Source organism: Podarcis tiliguerta (genome assembly GCF_965153285.1).
Source record: "Podarcis tiliguerta genome assembly, chromosome: 6".
Lineage (NCBI taxonomy): Eukaryota > Metazoa > Chordata > Lepidosauria > Squamata > Lacertidae > Podarcis > Podarcis tiliguerta.
The window spans coordinates 36,292,689-36,308,775 of NC_139539.1; the positions used below are offsets into that span (position 1 = coordinate 36,292,689).

At 41.5% G+C, this 16,087-nt stretch overlaps 1 protein-coding gene across 2 annotated transcripts; it reads right to left on the bottom strand.

Moving 5' to 3' along the window:
* Nucleotides 1-5,517: 5,517 nt before the first annotated feature.
* Nucleotides 5,518-13,682, bottom strand: DDX20 (DEAD-box helicase 20). 2 transcript variants are annotated; one of them, XM_083444678.1, is made up of 11 exons: nt 13,411-13,682; nt 11,759-11,853; nt 11,089-11,257; nt 10,742-10,856; nt 10,495-10,637; nt 9,960-10,098; nt 9,409-9,467; nt 9,040-9,122; nt 8,053-8,158; nt 7,864-7,965; nt 5,518-6,776 (listed from the first exon to the last, which is right to left on the bottom strand). In XM_083444678.1, exons 1-11 carry the CDS (start codon nt 13,598-13,600, stop codon nt 5,680-5,682), a joined length of 2,298 nt encoding a protein of 765 aa, XP_083300804.1. In that variant the 5' UTR covers nt 13,601-13,682; the 3' UTR covers nt 5,518-5,679. The 2 variants fall into 2 exon arrangements, with proteins under 2 accessions (XP_083300804.1, XP_083300803.1); XM_083444677.1 differs by having other exon boundaries at nt 9,040-9,118; nt 9,405-9,467.
* Between the last annotated feature and the right edge of the window lie 2,405 nt (nt 13,683-16,087).

Here is a 16,087-nt window from a genome sequence, read left to right on the forward strand (position 1 = left end):
CTCTTGCTGTAGATTTCTTTTAACTGGGATCACTAATGAGATTTAAAGCAGCTGATGGCTTTAACAGTAAATCCACTAAGTCTAGCGCCATTTCTTGCAATGCCCAGGCAGAATAGCCCCAGAAGTCCACAAGCAGGGCCAGAAAACAATACCCTCTCCAACTGTTGCCCTTCCCTCCTTCCCAACAACTGGTATTCAGCAGTATAGTTCTTAAAGGTACCCCTGCCCGTACGGGCCAGTCTTGACAGACTCTAGGGTTGTGCGCCCATCTCACTCAAGAGCCCGGGGGCCAGCGCTGTCCGGAGACACTTCCGGGTCACATGGCCAGCGTGACATCGCTGCTCTGGCGAGCCAGAGCCACACACAGAACGCCGTTTACCTTCCCGCTAGTAAGCGGTCCCTATTTATCTACTTGCCCCCGGGGGTGCTTTCAAACTGCTAGGTTGGCAGGCGCTGGGACCGAGCAACGGGAGCGCACCCCGCCGCGGGGATTCGAACCGCTGACCTTTCGATCGGCAAGCCCTAGGCGCTGAGGCTTTTACCCACAGCGCCACCCGCGTCCCAAGTATAGTTCTTAATGTTCTCTAATTAGTCACCATAGCTAATTGCAAATGATAAGCTTATCCTCCACCTTTTTTCTAATCTCCTCCTAAAGACATCTTGGGACAATGAATTCCATCAAACTATACACTTTTCTTAGGCAGTAGATTCAGGACAATCAACTTCTTAGGTGTCCAGAGAACAACTTCCTCCTGCTCCCCACCCTTGCTAGGGAACAGGCCCATGCACTCTTTTTGGGGAGCATGTACCAATAGCATCTATACTTCCATTCGCAGGACCACCATAGTCCAGGTGGTTGAAAGACTCACTGCTGATATAGCCTTTTTTTCTTCCTCTAGTACTTCTGCTATTTAAAATATGCACTAGGGAGCTTGATCAGCCTGTACTAGGGCTGCAATCACTTCAGTCATAGAACTGATACATATCCCCAGGCTACAGCAAGGGTGGGGAACATTTTTAGTCCAGTGGGCTAGACTGTTATCTACCCCCAACCCTTTGTGGGCAAAGTCTGACAGGTGGGCAGAGCCAAGCACCTATCAATCACAATACCACAAGGGCATCAGCTGACCTCTTCTGCAGGCAGGTTCCTCATAAACCCTTTAAAGGCATTAGTTTGTACCGTTCTTTGAATAAGGCTTTGCAGGTTTTTCACTGAGCCAGGTTTTACCTGCTACACAGCTGGCATCTTATCAGGTATAGGGCAGGTGGGCATGACTTGGCCTAATTAGACCCATGGACCAGAGGTTCCCCACTCTTGGGCTGGAGTACTTCATTCATATATGCTATAAAATACAGTAAAATGTGTTGCTAGTTGTGTGAATACCTTCAGACGACTGCAAAGTTATCCAAAAACTACTCCAAGGTTTTTCCTGTGCAACACCCAACCATGGATTTGGGGATCAGTGCAAGCCTGTAGGCAGGAACTGTGCTGTTTTCTTAATCTTTATACAACACCTAGAAAACTTTTAACACCTAGGCTGTTTAAAAATACGTAATTCTCCCCTATATTTCATAGACTGCATTTAAAGTACCTGTCATGTGCTACAAACGTTATAGTTTACAACTAAATATAAAATGCATCATCAAAACTGTCACAGAACTGAAAGCTGAAAACATCTATTGAAAGCTATTTGACTCCATTACAATATACTGAAGTACACCTGGCTCTGACTCATTTAATATTCTCACAACTCAAAAAATCCCACGTGGAATACAAGGAACAAGAAGCAAAGTATCAAAAAGCTTACAGAAGTTTGAACCGTTAATAACTGATCAGCAAAGAACATACATTTAAGTAACAGGAGGAAAACCTGAATGGAGGCTATGACCCAATTGTGATACTTTGGAGAAGTAGAAGAGGTCCAATATGGACGCAGCTGAAAAGTGGATAATCCCAGTATTGCTGCTGAATGAAAAGAGTCAACAGCTTCCAAGGAATTTTCATAATTCAGCAACAGCATTAGTATAGTACTCCTTCTGCATGTTGTAAGTCATATATTCCACTAGGTGGCACCTATTTTTCTGTTTCCATTGTGAAACACAGATCCGGTAGGATAAAAAGCATGGTTTTATATTAAAAACTACAGTTGTTGTGTGTCAAAATGCTACTTCAACAGTTAAGTATCTCAGCACCTCCGTTAAAGGTCTTAGGTAATGCCTTGCTGGAACAGAAAAAGGATACTAGTATAGTATTTGATCCCAACAGCAACAACCTGTTTGTGGAAGCTTGTGGAAGCTCACAAATAGGATACACAGATGAGTGCCTTTTGCTGTGCAACCCAAGTACAAGCATTCCCAACCTTTATGAGTACAAGGAACTCTTTTCACCATCAACATCTTTTTAAGAATGCCACATGTTAATTGTAATTTTAGGCTCTTATTTGGGGGGAGGAATGACAAAAAATTATGATGAACTTAATGTGGTAAAAAGAAAAACTGCAGGGTGTGAACATTATCAACCTGTGCAGGAACTGAAATAACAAGACAGAGGGGTATGTCTCCCTGTACACCATTACTCATGCGTTTACCCAGTCAGTCTCCCATCACATCATGGTTTTGCATAGGATATAGAGCAGCTGAAACAAAGCAGGGCAATTAGCTGCAGTTAATATGCAATTTCATTTCTAATTAAAGCTTTCCCTTATGCATGGCAGGCCTGATATTGGTATCCCCTGGAGTACCATCCAATTATGATAGTTTTTTATATTATTATATATGCTAAAAATCCTATCACATCGCTAAACCAATCTAGCTCAAAAAGTGTTATTTATACAGTTTTAATTAAGATTTATTTAAATCAGCAACATGTGTTAATTGAGATATGCTTTTTTATTTATGCCACTTCTAAACAGAAGGAAGCACTACAGCTGTGGTACGCTAGGAGTCTTGTCGTTTGAAATGATTATTGATTAAAAGGAAGTGGGGAGTTGTCAATTAGAAAGAGGTAGTAGCTTACTCAGTGGATAAGTCTTTTCTGGAAATTCCCCAGCTTTTCTGGAAATGACCAAGTTGGTCACGCCTTTTTCATAATGTTATTGATCATGGTATCACAACTTGCCTCCTACCCCACAAACTTTGGGCCAATCATTCTCTGTTAGCCTAAGTTACTGCATTTCTGTGAGGACCTTCAAAACAAATGAAATAAAGACATTTTGCTGTCCTTAAAAAAAGGAAAAGCCAAGATTTCAAGTATGTACTTGTTATAGATATGCTGAACAATCTTTGGGGCCTTCACAGTAGTCGCACCCGCCCTGTGGAACGTCCTCCCATCAGATGTCAAGGAAATAAACAACTGACTTTTAGAAGACATCTGTAGGCAGCCCTGTATTATTTATAATGTCTGATGTTTTAGTATGTTCTGATATATGCTGTGAGCCACCCAGAGTGGCTGGGGAAATCTAGCCAGATGGGTGGGGTATTATTATTATTATTATTATTATTATTATTAATACAATAAAGAAGGCTCTAAGAATGAACTTCATCAAGAATAGAAATCATACCTGAGATTTTTTAAAAATAAGTATTTTCCTACTTTAAAGAGATTGCTTTCTAAAGTTTCTTTCTGACCCATTTCTCAAACAATAGTTTAAAGTTCTCGCCAAGCTTAAGGGAAACTGTAAGGTCCAAACAGAATCTCTTGAGATCTTTAAGCATTTTACCTTCTCCATCCTATGAATGAGAAGTTATTTGCCCCTGTTACCCACAAAGGCTTTCAGAGTAGCAAGATGGGGAATCCAGAAAAAGAAACTAGCATTCTGGACAATTAGGCTCCATTTTACCTCTCAAAGAATGAGTGCTATTTGCTGGATGGGAAAAAGGGGAAAAGAGAGGACCCAAATAATTACCGCCCAGTCAGTCTGACATCAATACCAGGGAAGATTCTGGAGCAGATCATTAAGCAAACAGTCTGTGAGCACCTAGAAAGGAATGCTGTGATCACCAGTAGTCAGCGTGGATTTCTGAAAAATAAGTCATGTCAGATTAACCTGATCTCGTTTTTTGACAGAATTACAAGCCTGGTAGATGAAGGGAACGCAGTGGATGTAGCCTACCTTGATTTCAGCAAGGCATTTGACAAGGTGCCCCATGATATTCTTGTAAAGAAGCTGGTAAAATGCGGTCTTGACTATGCTACCACTCAATGGATTTGTAACTGGCTGACTGACCGGACCCAAAGGGTGCTCATCAATGGTTCCTCTTCATCCTGGAGAAGAGTGACTAGTGGGGTGCCACAGGGTTCTGTCTTGGGCCCGGTCTTATTCAACATCTTTATCAACGACTTGGATGATGGACTCAATGGCATCCTGATCAAATTTGCAGATGACACCAAGCTGGGAGGGGTGGCTAACACCCCAGAGGACAGGATCACACTTCAAAATGACCTTGACAGATTAGAGAACTGGGCAAAAACAAACAAGATGAATTTTAACAGGGAGAAATGTAAAGTATTGCACTTGGGCAAAAAAAATGAGAGGCACAAATACAAGATGGGTGACACCAGGCTTGAGAGCAGTACATGTGAAAAGGATCTAGGAGTCTTGGTTGACCACAAACTTGACATGAGCCAACAGTGTGACGCGGCAGATAAAAAAGCCAATGCAATTCTGGGCTGCATCAAAAGGAGCATAGCATCTAGATCAAGGGAAGTAATAGTGCCATTGTATTCTGCTCTGGTCAGACCTCACCTGGAGTACTGTGTCCAGTTCTGGGCACCACAGTTCAAGAAGGACACTGACAAACTGGAACGTGTCCAGAGGAGGGCAACCAAAATGGTCAAAGGCCTGGAAACGATGCCTTATGAGGAACGGCTAAGGGAGCTGGGCATGTTTAGCCTGGAGAAGAGGAGGTTAAGGGGTGATATGATAGCCATGTTCAAATATATAAAAGGATGTCACATAGAGGAGGGAGAAAGGTTGTTTTCTGCTGCTCCAGAGAAGCGGACACGGAGCAATGGATCCAAACTACAAGAAAGAAGATTCCACCTAAACATTAGGAAGAACATCCTGACAGTAAGAGCTGTTCGACAGTGGAATTTGCTGCCAAGGAGTGTGGTGGAGTCTCCTTCTTTGGAGGTCTTTAAGCAGAGGCTTGACAACCATATGTCAGGAGTGCTCTGATGGTGTTTCCTGCTTGGCAGGGGGTTGGACTCGATGGCCCTTGTGGTCTTTTCCAATTCTATGATTCTATGAATACAGGCATTTTAAGATAGATTAGTCCCACAACTCAACTGAGATTACAGAGAAATAAGAAGAAGCGGCCATATATTTTGGTACATCTGACACCCAGAAATGAGCATGTTAACCTCTGTACAAATTAAAATGCTCGCCATACATGAGGGGGAAAAGTAAAGGCAGTAATCTTTTCCAAGTTCATAACCCAAAATAAATGAGAACAGTAATCTACAACAGATTTCTCATGCATCTTATGCCAAGAGTAAATCAGTATCAACATAAAACACTATTTTCATACTATTTATTAGCAATACTATTGCAGCATTTCACCTTCTGGAAAGTATACAAAACAGTATATACATGGAATAAAGAAAATATGTGAGTGTAAACAGAAACAGAAAGGTGATTTAAGATTCCACTAGTAGGTTTTGGGTGGCAGGAATTCCCATTATCTGTTACTGCGCAACAACTCTTCAAAATAGATTGCATTGGCATGATAAGCAGTTAGTAAGTTTGATGGTCGCTGATACATTTGGTAGTATGAACGAGAAGCTTCTGCATAATGGTCCCGCCAAGCCCGGTAATATGCTCGCCAGTATTCCTCATAACTCCGATCTTCACACTCAGGGAAAGGAGTAGGTTTGACTTCAGATACACTTTTTAAATTCTTGCTCTTGGAAGGCTTGGTGGTACAACAGAAGCGGCTTTGATTGCTCTGTTTTACATTCTGTTCCTTTATCTTCTGTAGCTGAGGACTCTTTTGGAACTGTGGTGGTTCAGGGACACCACTGAACTGCGAAACACGTTTCTGATCTGATGTCAGCGCACCATTGTCTCTTTGTTGTGTATCTGAAGATGCTTTACTATATGACTGGTCCTCCCAGCTAGAGGTGGATGACCCAGAACTGTAAGAGCTACTATCGCTATCAGAGTCTCCTGTCAATACATGAGCTTTTGCAGCATGCAAGCTGGATTCTGTTTCTGTATAAATTCTATTAGTATCACTTTCTGGCTGTTGATGCTGCTCTCCTGGGCCTGTATAGCTTCTTACTATTTCCACTTCTCTCTCGGAGCCTTCTTTAATGAAGTATTCATAATCCTCAATGAACTCCGCCATGCTCCATGTGCTGGTGGACTGCTGGTCCTTAAATGATGATAAGCAAGGGATCTTGGGAAGCATGCTTTTTAATGTTTCCCTGTCCATCTCCTTGTTATGCTTTCCAGAAGTCTGAAGACAAGGCTCTATTTGGCGCTTCTGCTGAGTGATACTATGGGAAGACTGTTGCTTCCTGGTTATTTTTGGTTTTGTATCCTCCATTCTGGTTTTAAGTAATTGCTTCTGTTTGAGGGCTTGTTTTGGCTTGGCTGCAACAGAATTTTCACAAACAACAGGAGCACTGGTGCTTACTGTCGTGTGCTGCATGGTCGCCTCCGGTCTCTTAGCTGGCAACAGAGATGCATTCAGTGAAGCATTGGGATATGGGACAGCAGTGACTTCGACATCCCAGCCTTCAAACTGTTCCATGAGCCCAGGTGGTATAGGTTCTTCACAAGAGAAAAATGTTATTAGTCAAGAGCAACATACAGTATCTCTTTTCAAAGAAATTCTCCTAATCACAAATATATCTAAGTGACACCATCATAAAACATGTTTTGAATGCAAGCATTTGATTAAAAGCATGTGATAGGTGTTTTTACTAGACAGTTTGTAGTTTAAAAATAAAAGAAAGATCAATACATACAAAAGTATTTCTATAAGCCAAAAGATGTTACATAATGCTGTAAAATAGTCAGAGCTAAAGAATAATGATCCCATAAGCCAATGACTGGGTAAGTCCATCTAAAACAGTCAAATTTCACAACCTCTCTTGCTGAACTGCTCTGCCAGAAAGGAACATCTTCCTAAACCTCTGTTCATCTTGTTTGGAAATAATGTTTCCTGTCCTCTTTAGAGCTTCTCAGTTTTTATACTGTTGAAGGTCACAAGGTTGTCATACTAAGCAGCTCCCTTATTTGACCAAATGCATTATTTATTTAGTGTCTTAATTACTGGGCTATTAATTATATTGCCAATGAATCTAGCTTTACTGGATAGCTCAGGTGGTAAAGCACGAGACTCTTAACCTCAGGGTCATGGGTTTGAGCTCCATGTTGGGCAAAAAGATGACCCTTGTGGTCCCTTCCAACTCTACAATTCCATGATTCTGTGACTTTAAATGATTTAACAACTAAAAACTCTGGTACATTACTTTTCTGAAATAATTCAGTATTTCCACTCAGGAAACAATTAACTAAATATTTAAGATTCAGAATGGTACAAACCTATACATAGTATAAAAAGAAACCCCACTTAATTTAATAGGAGTTACTCCCAGGTAAGCAAGTACAAGACTGCAGCTTAACCACCTGCATCAACTCTGAAACATTTACTACAGCTGAAACATTTACTTCAGAAGGACAGGGACAGAGAACTTGTGGCTCACCCACTGCTGTTCAACAGCAAGCCATGAATGACCAGGTGTGATGGGAACTGTACTTCTGGAGGGCCAGTTTTCCTGTCCCCACCTTCCCCGCATAAAGACATGCTCAAATTAATGCACCATGGTCCCACATACACCAGAAACACTTGTACCTGGTAAAGGAAGCAACCGAAGGTTACATTTCTGTGCAATTTTCATCATCATGTTTTCTTCTTCCCCACGGCAGCAATATGTCACTGCTAGCCCTAAAGTTCCTGTGACAAAGCAGAGAGATAAATCAGTTGGAAAGAGTTGTAGATCCAGCACCTGCCACTGCATAGCAAACTCAAAGCAGTATTTACCAAAGCGCCCAGCTCTGCCAATCCGATGCATGTATGTTTCCCAATCCAAAGGCACATCCAAGTTGATGACTAGATTCACCTTCTCAGCATCAATTCCACGGGAAGTCTGAGAGGAAGGATGGGTGAAGTTAAAGGTGGTAGCAAGGAGGAAACAAGCCAAACACAACATTTAGACTTCTTCAGTTGTTCCATGGTACCATGAATAAAATACCGCAGCCTCCCAATCAATTTACACACATTAAGACACAAAACAAGCCATTTGCTCTAGTTCCGAAGGACTACATTCATTCATTCATTCATTCATTCATTCATTTATTATTTATACCCCGCCCATCTAGCTGGACTTCCCTAGCCACTCTGGGCAGCTTCTAACAAAATATTAAAATACAGTAACCCATCAAACATTAAAAGCTTCCCTAAACAGGGCTGCCTTCAGTTATCTTCTAAATGCTGCTGGGTGTGTTGCTCAAAAACAATTGCTTCAGCATAGTTTCATTACAGTAAGTGGGCACAATCCACAGAAGATCAGGAGCGTTCAAGGCTCCCTAGGATGCATTAATGTAATTTTGCAATTTAAACCATTCTAATTTCAAAGCCATCTAAATGACACTTCTCTGGGTCTTCCTCAATGAGACTACTCTGAAAATACTATGCGTTCATTTTTGCTCACAACTGTCTATACAAACCTTAATAGAAATATGCTGGAAGTAGACTAAACTTTGGAAAGACAAGAGCATGGGGAAAATATCTTCATCAAATAGTGGTTAGTATTTTCCTCTTCTCAAGATTGATTGCATATTTTAGTGCAAAGAATGTACAGTTTCAAATACTATTGCATTTGTATGTACTAGCACATTTCCCAGAGACATGAGCACACTAGCTTGGTTGGAGTTTCTACTTCCTTAAAGTCAGATCTATATGAAGTACATCTATGAACCTTTACACTTTTTAAAAATTCGACATCAGGGTGGAGTGGGGGAACCTCACCAAATCAGTTGAAATCAAGACTCTGCAATGAAACTGCTTGAGTTTGGCCATAGCATCAAGTCGTTGGTTCTGATTCATACTGCCTAGAGAAAGACGAACAAATGGAGAAATGAAGACCAGACAACAAAAGTACTAGCAGAATCATTAGGGTAGTGTCTCCTCCACAGACACTTTTCTTTAATCTATCTATTGTACATACATAGTAATTCCTACCAAGCTCAAATGGGCCTTACTCCTAAATTAATATTTATACAATTGCAACTTAAAATAACATACTTACTTACACATGTGCATGAAAACAACAAATTCCACATACAACATTGCTGAAATTAATATAAGAAAAAATTATCAATAGGCCTGCAAACTTGCCTGAAATGCACTCAGCAGGAAAACCTTTGGAAGTCAGTAAATCTGCTAGGTGTTGAGCTCTGAAACAGTGAAAAAGAAAATACAGTAAATGTATTTATAGTATAACACTTCATGACTACCCCACTCGCCAGCTCCTCAAAACTGTCTGACAGGAGTGTATAGCAAATATTTAACAAACAGCTAAACTTAGCAGCATATTGTTCCTGGCATAGTAAGATGCAAGCATAATTGATTTAATCTGGAATCATTTCCCCTTGATTACTTCATCCGCTGTATGTATGATGAACTCTTAGTCTTTAAGTCATAAAAATATGGTGTGTGTTTTAAAGGCATGAGACTTTTAGAAATAAATCCTACTGTTTTAATTCAATTCAATACTGCATGACACACTAAACAATAGATGACCAATCTTACAGTCCTAGAAACTCACTAGCTTTACCAACTTTAATGTGCATTGGCTTTCACTTACAGAAACAGGAGCACTGCTATAAAACCCCAAATAATTCATTGTTATTTTAGCTAATCTAGACTTTTTAAAAAACATAAAATACCGGCTATGTAGATTCGAGAAGACCAGGGCCTGGTTGAAAGGAATCTTGCTGAACAGCTCCTGTAAATGCTCAGCCTTCTCCTCAAAAGTCTTATGAGGTAACGGGTGAGAATTCACAACTTTGAAGTACTGCTTCAACCCTAACCAAAACAGGATGGGCTTATATATCATTTGTACAAACAAAAACTCCTTTAAGGAAAGGATACAAATGTAACAATAATAAATGGTTGTCCCAATAATTCTGGTTAAGTTGTTATATAGAGGATTAACATGGCAGACAACAAATTCAAACCACATATTTATCAAGGTGACAAAGTCTATAACTGGGGTGGTGATTGTATGGCCTTCCAGAAACTGTTGGACTCTCAACTTCCATCAGCCCCAGACAGCATGGCCAATCATCAAGGATGATGGGAATTAAAGGCCAGCAACAACTGGAAGGTCATAGGTTCCCCACTACTACTTTAGAATCAAGCATACAACTCTTAAGATATTTGGAGGGTTGTGCAGAAATGCAAAGAGCACATCATACATACCAATGAGACTTGGGTCCGTGGGATTCAATCTTACAAAGGTGGGATCTCTCATGTACCTAGTCAAAGAGTTAGCCAAGGATTCAGGATAGGTGGCTGACACAGCCAACATTTGCTTATTGGCTGGTAGAGAAGAATAAATCCAACTAAAGAGAGGGGGAGGGGGAAGAACCATTTAGAACAAACACTTCAAACTAAATATGTTTCAGAAACAAAAAGATTATAATGATGACTGGTAGGCTACTCTTACTTGACTTGATCCTGGAAACTACCTTCTTCCAGAAGCTTATCTGCCTCATCAAGAATGAAGAGACGAATGCTGGCTGTATTCAGATAGTTCAGTTCTATGAGTTGCTTTATGCGCCCTGCCAACCACAAAAATTGCATTAGGATCTTAAGCATACAACACATCTAACTGAAATAAATATACTTTTGCAAAAGAATAGTAAACATAGCACCTTGCTAAATATGACTGATTAACTCTCTATGTGCAGTTTTCAAATTCTGCTCTGTAAATATGTTTGCACAGACAGCATCCACTAGTTTTTGTAGCACAATACAAGATTTGATAAACACATATCGTTTTATTTGTCTCACCAGGAGAGCCAACTGCTATGTGACACTTTTTCAGCCTCATTTTATCTTGGTTTAAAGGGGTTCCTCCAATGAAGACATGACATTCCAAGCCTTCCATCTTGATCCCAATAGTTGTAATAACTGCATGAATCTGAACAGCAATCTCTCTGGTAGGGGCCAAGATCAAAATCTGAAAAAAGGTCAAGCTGTGAATAGACTAGAAGAACAAACAAAAAATGAATACATCATATTTCCTAGATTATTAACCCCTCTGCTCCCGTAACAGCTGAGGGACCAATAAGTGACACTTCTTTGATGGCATTTTTAGTCAGCTAGAAGCCAGATATCCCCTCAATAAGTGCCAATCACACTTACAAAGCATCCTTAAATATCAGCATAAATCCATATGTAACAGTTATAATAAACTGAGCTTTTGTGTGCATGCACACGAAAGCTCATACCAATAACAAACTTAGTTGGTCTCTAAGGTGCTAGTGGAAGGAATGTTTTTATTTTGTTTCGACTACGGCAGACCAACACGGCTACCTACCTATATCTAGTTATAATAAAGCTTACCTATGAGGGAGCTAGAATGAAACTCTCACTGAATAGCACTGCCCTTGTAAACAATCTTGTTATTGATTACTGACATCACTTCTCTCAAAACTTTACACAAAACTATAATGCTCACCTGCGTAACCAAGCTTTCCAAAATAAGGGAATCAAGTGCAATAGTAGAGAAGACACAGGTTTTACCAGTGCCAGATTTTGCTTGTACAATGAGATCTGAAAAGTAAACAAATAGAAAAATGTCAAGAAACAGCCAAAAGATCACCACCAAAAATCCAGGACAAATGACAAGTAAATTAGGCCAGTCATGTCATCAGCAACCAATTCACTTTCAATGGAACACCGCTCCAAAGCTAAAACCATCCAACAGTCATCCATCTAACAGCGAATAAATATTTACAGTACACCAATCACATTAAAATATATTAAAATAGAGATTAGATGTTGCATCAGTATTATTAGCTTCATCTTGCAACTTTGTGTCTTCCAAGTGACATCTAAACAAACAAACAAACACATAACACAAAGCTCCTATGCTGGTACAAGCACAAATGGGGACCAGGAGTGGGTCTTCTTGCAGTAGCAATTTTCTTGAAGGCAACTTGCCCTTCACTTCTGATCTTGCTCTACAATATGCAGGTGGAAGTAAAATGCTATGTGTTTGCTTGATTTCTCATCTCACCGCATACCAGGACATGTACAGAGTATACACCACTTCAATCAATAATAAGATTCTCAAAACATCAATTTTAATCCAAAAGTCCTGCACAGACCCAACTTAAATGTTTTATTGTCTGTTTTTCATAGACCATCTCCCTCCATGCCCTCTCACCATACGCCTTTAAAAAAAAATCCACAAAGACAAAAGAAGGCAATGGTTGCATCCGTGGCACATGCCACTTTAGTTTGGCCTGCAACCTACAGCCCAGTTTTGCATATTAGCCACTTAGCTAAGGAGCCTACTGCAATATGCAAAAGGCTCATTGCCTCAGAAAGGCCTCCTTAAACACGCAAGCACAAAGCTCTGGAATAACCCTCTGAAAGGTAAAATGCCTGCTACAGTGATACCTTGGTTCTCAAACACCTTGGTACTCAACCAACTTGGAACCCAAACACTGCAAACCCAGAAGTGTGAGAACTTTTTTTGGAAGCCGAACATGCTCCGTTTTGAGTGTTGCGCTTCCAATTTGAGTGCCACAGTTCCATTTTGAGTGTTACGCTGATGTCTGCCTGTTTTTGCTATTTATTTTGCGTTTTTGTGGCTCTATTTTTTGTTTTTTTGACTGTGTGGAACCCAGTTCAGCTACTGACTGACTGATTGATTGTGTGACTGAGGTACAGTACATTGTTTATTGCTTATAGGGGTTGTTTTTAAAAGCCTGGAGTGGATGAATCCATTCTGCATGACTTTCTATGGGAAAGCGAGCCTTGGAACAGTTTGAGGACCAAGGTACCACTGTACCTTCTACAGCCCACATTGCTCCACTGTCTCAGCAGCATTTTTCTTCCCAGCGCAAGTTCTTGGCCTGACTTCTGACACTCTCCTATCCTTTGGCACAAAGACTCCACACCCAGGGCCGGCCCAAGACATTTTTGCACCCGAAGCCAAAACCCCAATGGTAGTCCATTCCCTGCCAGGGAAGGAGTGGAGATCTACACAAGGAACAAGGGCGAGGAGAGAGAAAGATCCATATCGGGATCTGCTGACCCTGGGGATCCTGCCGCAGAAGGCGACGGCCTCACCTGCCCTCCCAATCCCTCATCCCGCCTCACCTAGGCCGCAGCGCCCCAGCGGGATGGCTTTGAGCTGCACTGGGGAAGGCCTCAGGAACCCGGCAGCTTTCAGCCCCTCCAGGACCGGGGCCGACAGCAGCAGCGACCCGAAGTCTTCGGGCCCTTCGTGCAGAAGCACGTCCCGGGTACGGAGCCAGCTCTCAGCAGGAGCCACCTCGGGAGCCGCCATCTTGGAAAAGAGAGCGGGAACCCTGGGAAAGCGTCGGGAGAAACGAGGGGCGACGAGACCTTGCGGATGTGACGACAGAGGTGCGCGCGCCGAACACACACACAAAAAAAGATACGGCGCGGTGGGCGGGGGGGAAAGGGAGAGATAATTGGATGACTGAAAGAGGACCGAACCATTGAGACAGGGCTGGGGGTGGAGTGAGCGTAGGTCCTTTAGGCTGCGGGCGGAACCAAGCAGCCATTCTTTGGGGGGGGGCTGCACCTAAGCGGGAGAAATAAAGGGCTTATCTAAGGCAGCGTCAAGACTCAAGATGGGTGGAAAGGAGGAGGAGGCGGCGATCGCGGGCTACTTCCATCTATATACTGCCTGAAGCTCGTGTTTTCATGGCAGAAGCCCCCGTTGCTGCCTCCGTTTCACTTCCTTTTCAGGCTTCTTTCCAGTGTGTCATTTTCTCGATTGGAAGCACCTACGGGCAGAGACCTGCTCTCTTTCTTTCATATATATATATATATATCTGCTGTGGTTCTTGTATTGATGTTTTCTCTTGTTTCGTTTCCGATTTTTTTGTAAGCTGAATTGGAATTTAATAATAAAGAGCGGGATCAGTGTGTTAATAAAACGAACATTTGGCCCTCGATTAATAACAATCATAAATAAAATGCAGTGATATATATATATATATATCAGCTACAGGCTTCTACATTTAAAGCACACATAGTTTGGGAATGCTGGGTAGAAGATCCATTGAGAAGTTGGGAATTCTTTGTAAAGATGAATCGGATTGGGTACCGATCCTAAAATTACTTGGGAGTAAAACCTACAAGCAAATGGGACTCATGTGTAAAGTTGTATAGGATATGATTAACTTTTGCAAGGAGTGATATACATGGTGATGATTGATCACCATTTGCTAGTAGTCAATAAGACTCAACAGAACTCTTTGTTGACAAAATCCACGTCATAATTTTGTTTGTTCAATAACAATTGCACATGCTGTTTCTTACCAGAAGAGGGTGCACCCTGCTCAGAAACGCGTCTTTTCTAAAGCTGTTCACAACAAAACTTCCCGTTCTGTATCAGTTTATGAGCAAAGGAACTGCATTCTTACTTCAAAAATCATAGAAGACTTCTCATCATGGGTGCAGGCCTGGACCAAGCAGGGGAGAGAGAGCTGGCATGTGTCCCAAGCAGCAGGTTGGGCAGTGGGGCAGCAAAATTATCAGCTTGCCGTGCCCACTCCTGTGTGTGCACAGACTCTCAACTTTGCCAGGTGGGGTGGGGCAAAAGTTTGCAAGGATGAACGTGGGGCAGACTTCCAAGTCTCCCATAACCCTCCTTTTAGGCTCCACAATCAGGGCTTGAAAGGGGTGGGTGTGGGGAGTCTTGGAAAACCTACCTTGGGCTGATCTCGGTGTTGAAAGGGACTGGTGCTGAGCAGGCTTTTTGAGCCTCCCCACTTTGAAGCTCTACAGTGGTACCTCGGGTTACAGACGCTTCAGGTTACAGACTCCGCTAACCCAGAAATAGAGCTTCAGGTTAAAAACTTTGCTTCAGGATGAGAACAGAAATCTGGCTCTGGTGGTGCGGCAGCAGCAGGAGGCCCCATTAGCTAAAGTGGTGCTTCAGGTTAAGAACAGTTTCAGGTTATGTACAGACCTCCCGAACGAATTAAGTACTTAACCTGAGGTACCACTGTACAGGATTTCAAAGCCTCCCCACTGCTTGAAAAGCCTTCCTGGTATGAAGCCAAACCCTGGAAACTATAGTTAATTTAAACAACAACAACAACAACAAAAAGATTGATGATCCTGAATTGTCAAACCATAGTTTTAAGTTAGGCTTCAATCCTATACCCACATACGTAGGAGCACGTCCCATTAGCTTTAATTAGACTTACTTTTGTGTGCACATTATAGGATGGTGCAGTTAGTCTTTTAAACGAACTCTAGTTGTGTCACACGATGGTATGTACTGTGTAGTTTGCCCCTTGTATATGGAGGTGGTTGTTAGCAGTGGACACTTCTTCCACATTTTATTTCTTTTTCGCATTCCTTTTGATTTGGATATATTTATACAAGTGAAATTTACATAGCATAGACTGTATGCATTGGGCAAGCATGTCATAAACAGGGAAGAGAAAGGGTTCTTTTTGTAAGGTATACATTTTTTAAACTTATTTAAAATTTAACTTACAATTTTGTTGTGCACATTGAATATGGATGTACAGTAGATTAAAAAAACAATTTTGCTTGGTTTTTTTAATAAATATGTGCAACCTGTTTTTCCAGAGAGTGAAACACAAGTGCACTCCTAGGAAAAATCTATATAGCCTCCTTTCCCCATAAACTATCCAATCTTGTTAACAGAAAAGTTTGAAACAGCTGTTTTGGGGTTTGCGCAGTTTCTTTCTCCTGTTTCACTTAATGTAATGAGCAGCCGCTCTGTGATGTCAGCTCATATTTAAAGTTATGGGTGAGCTGAGAAGTG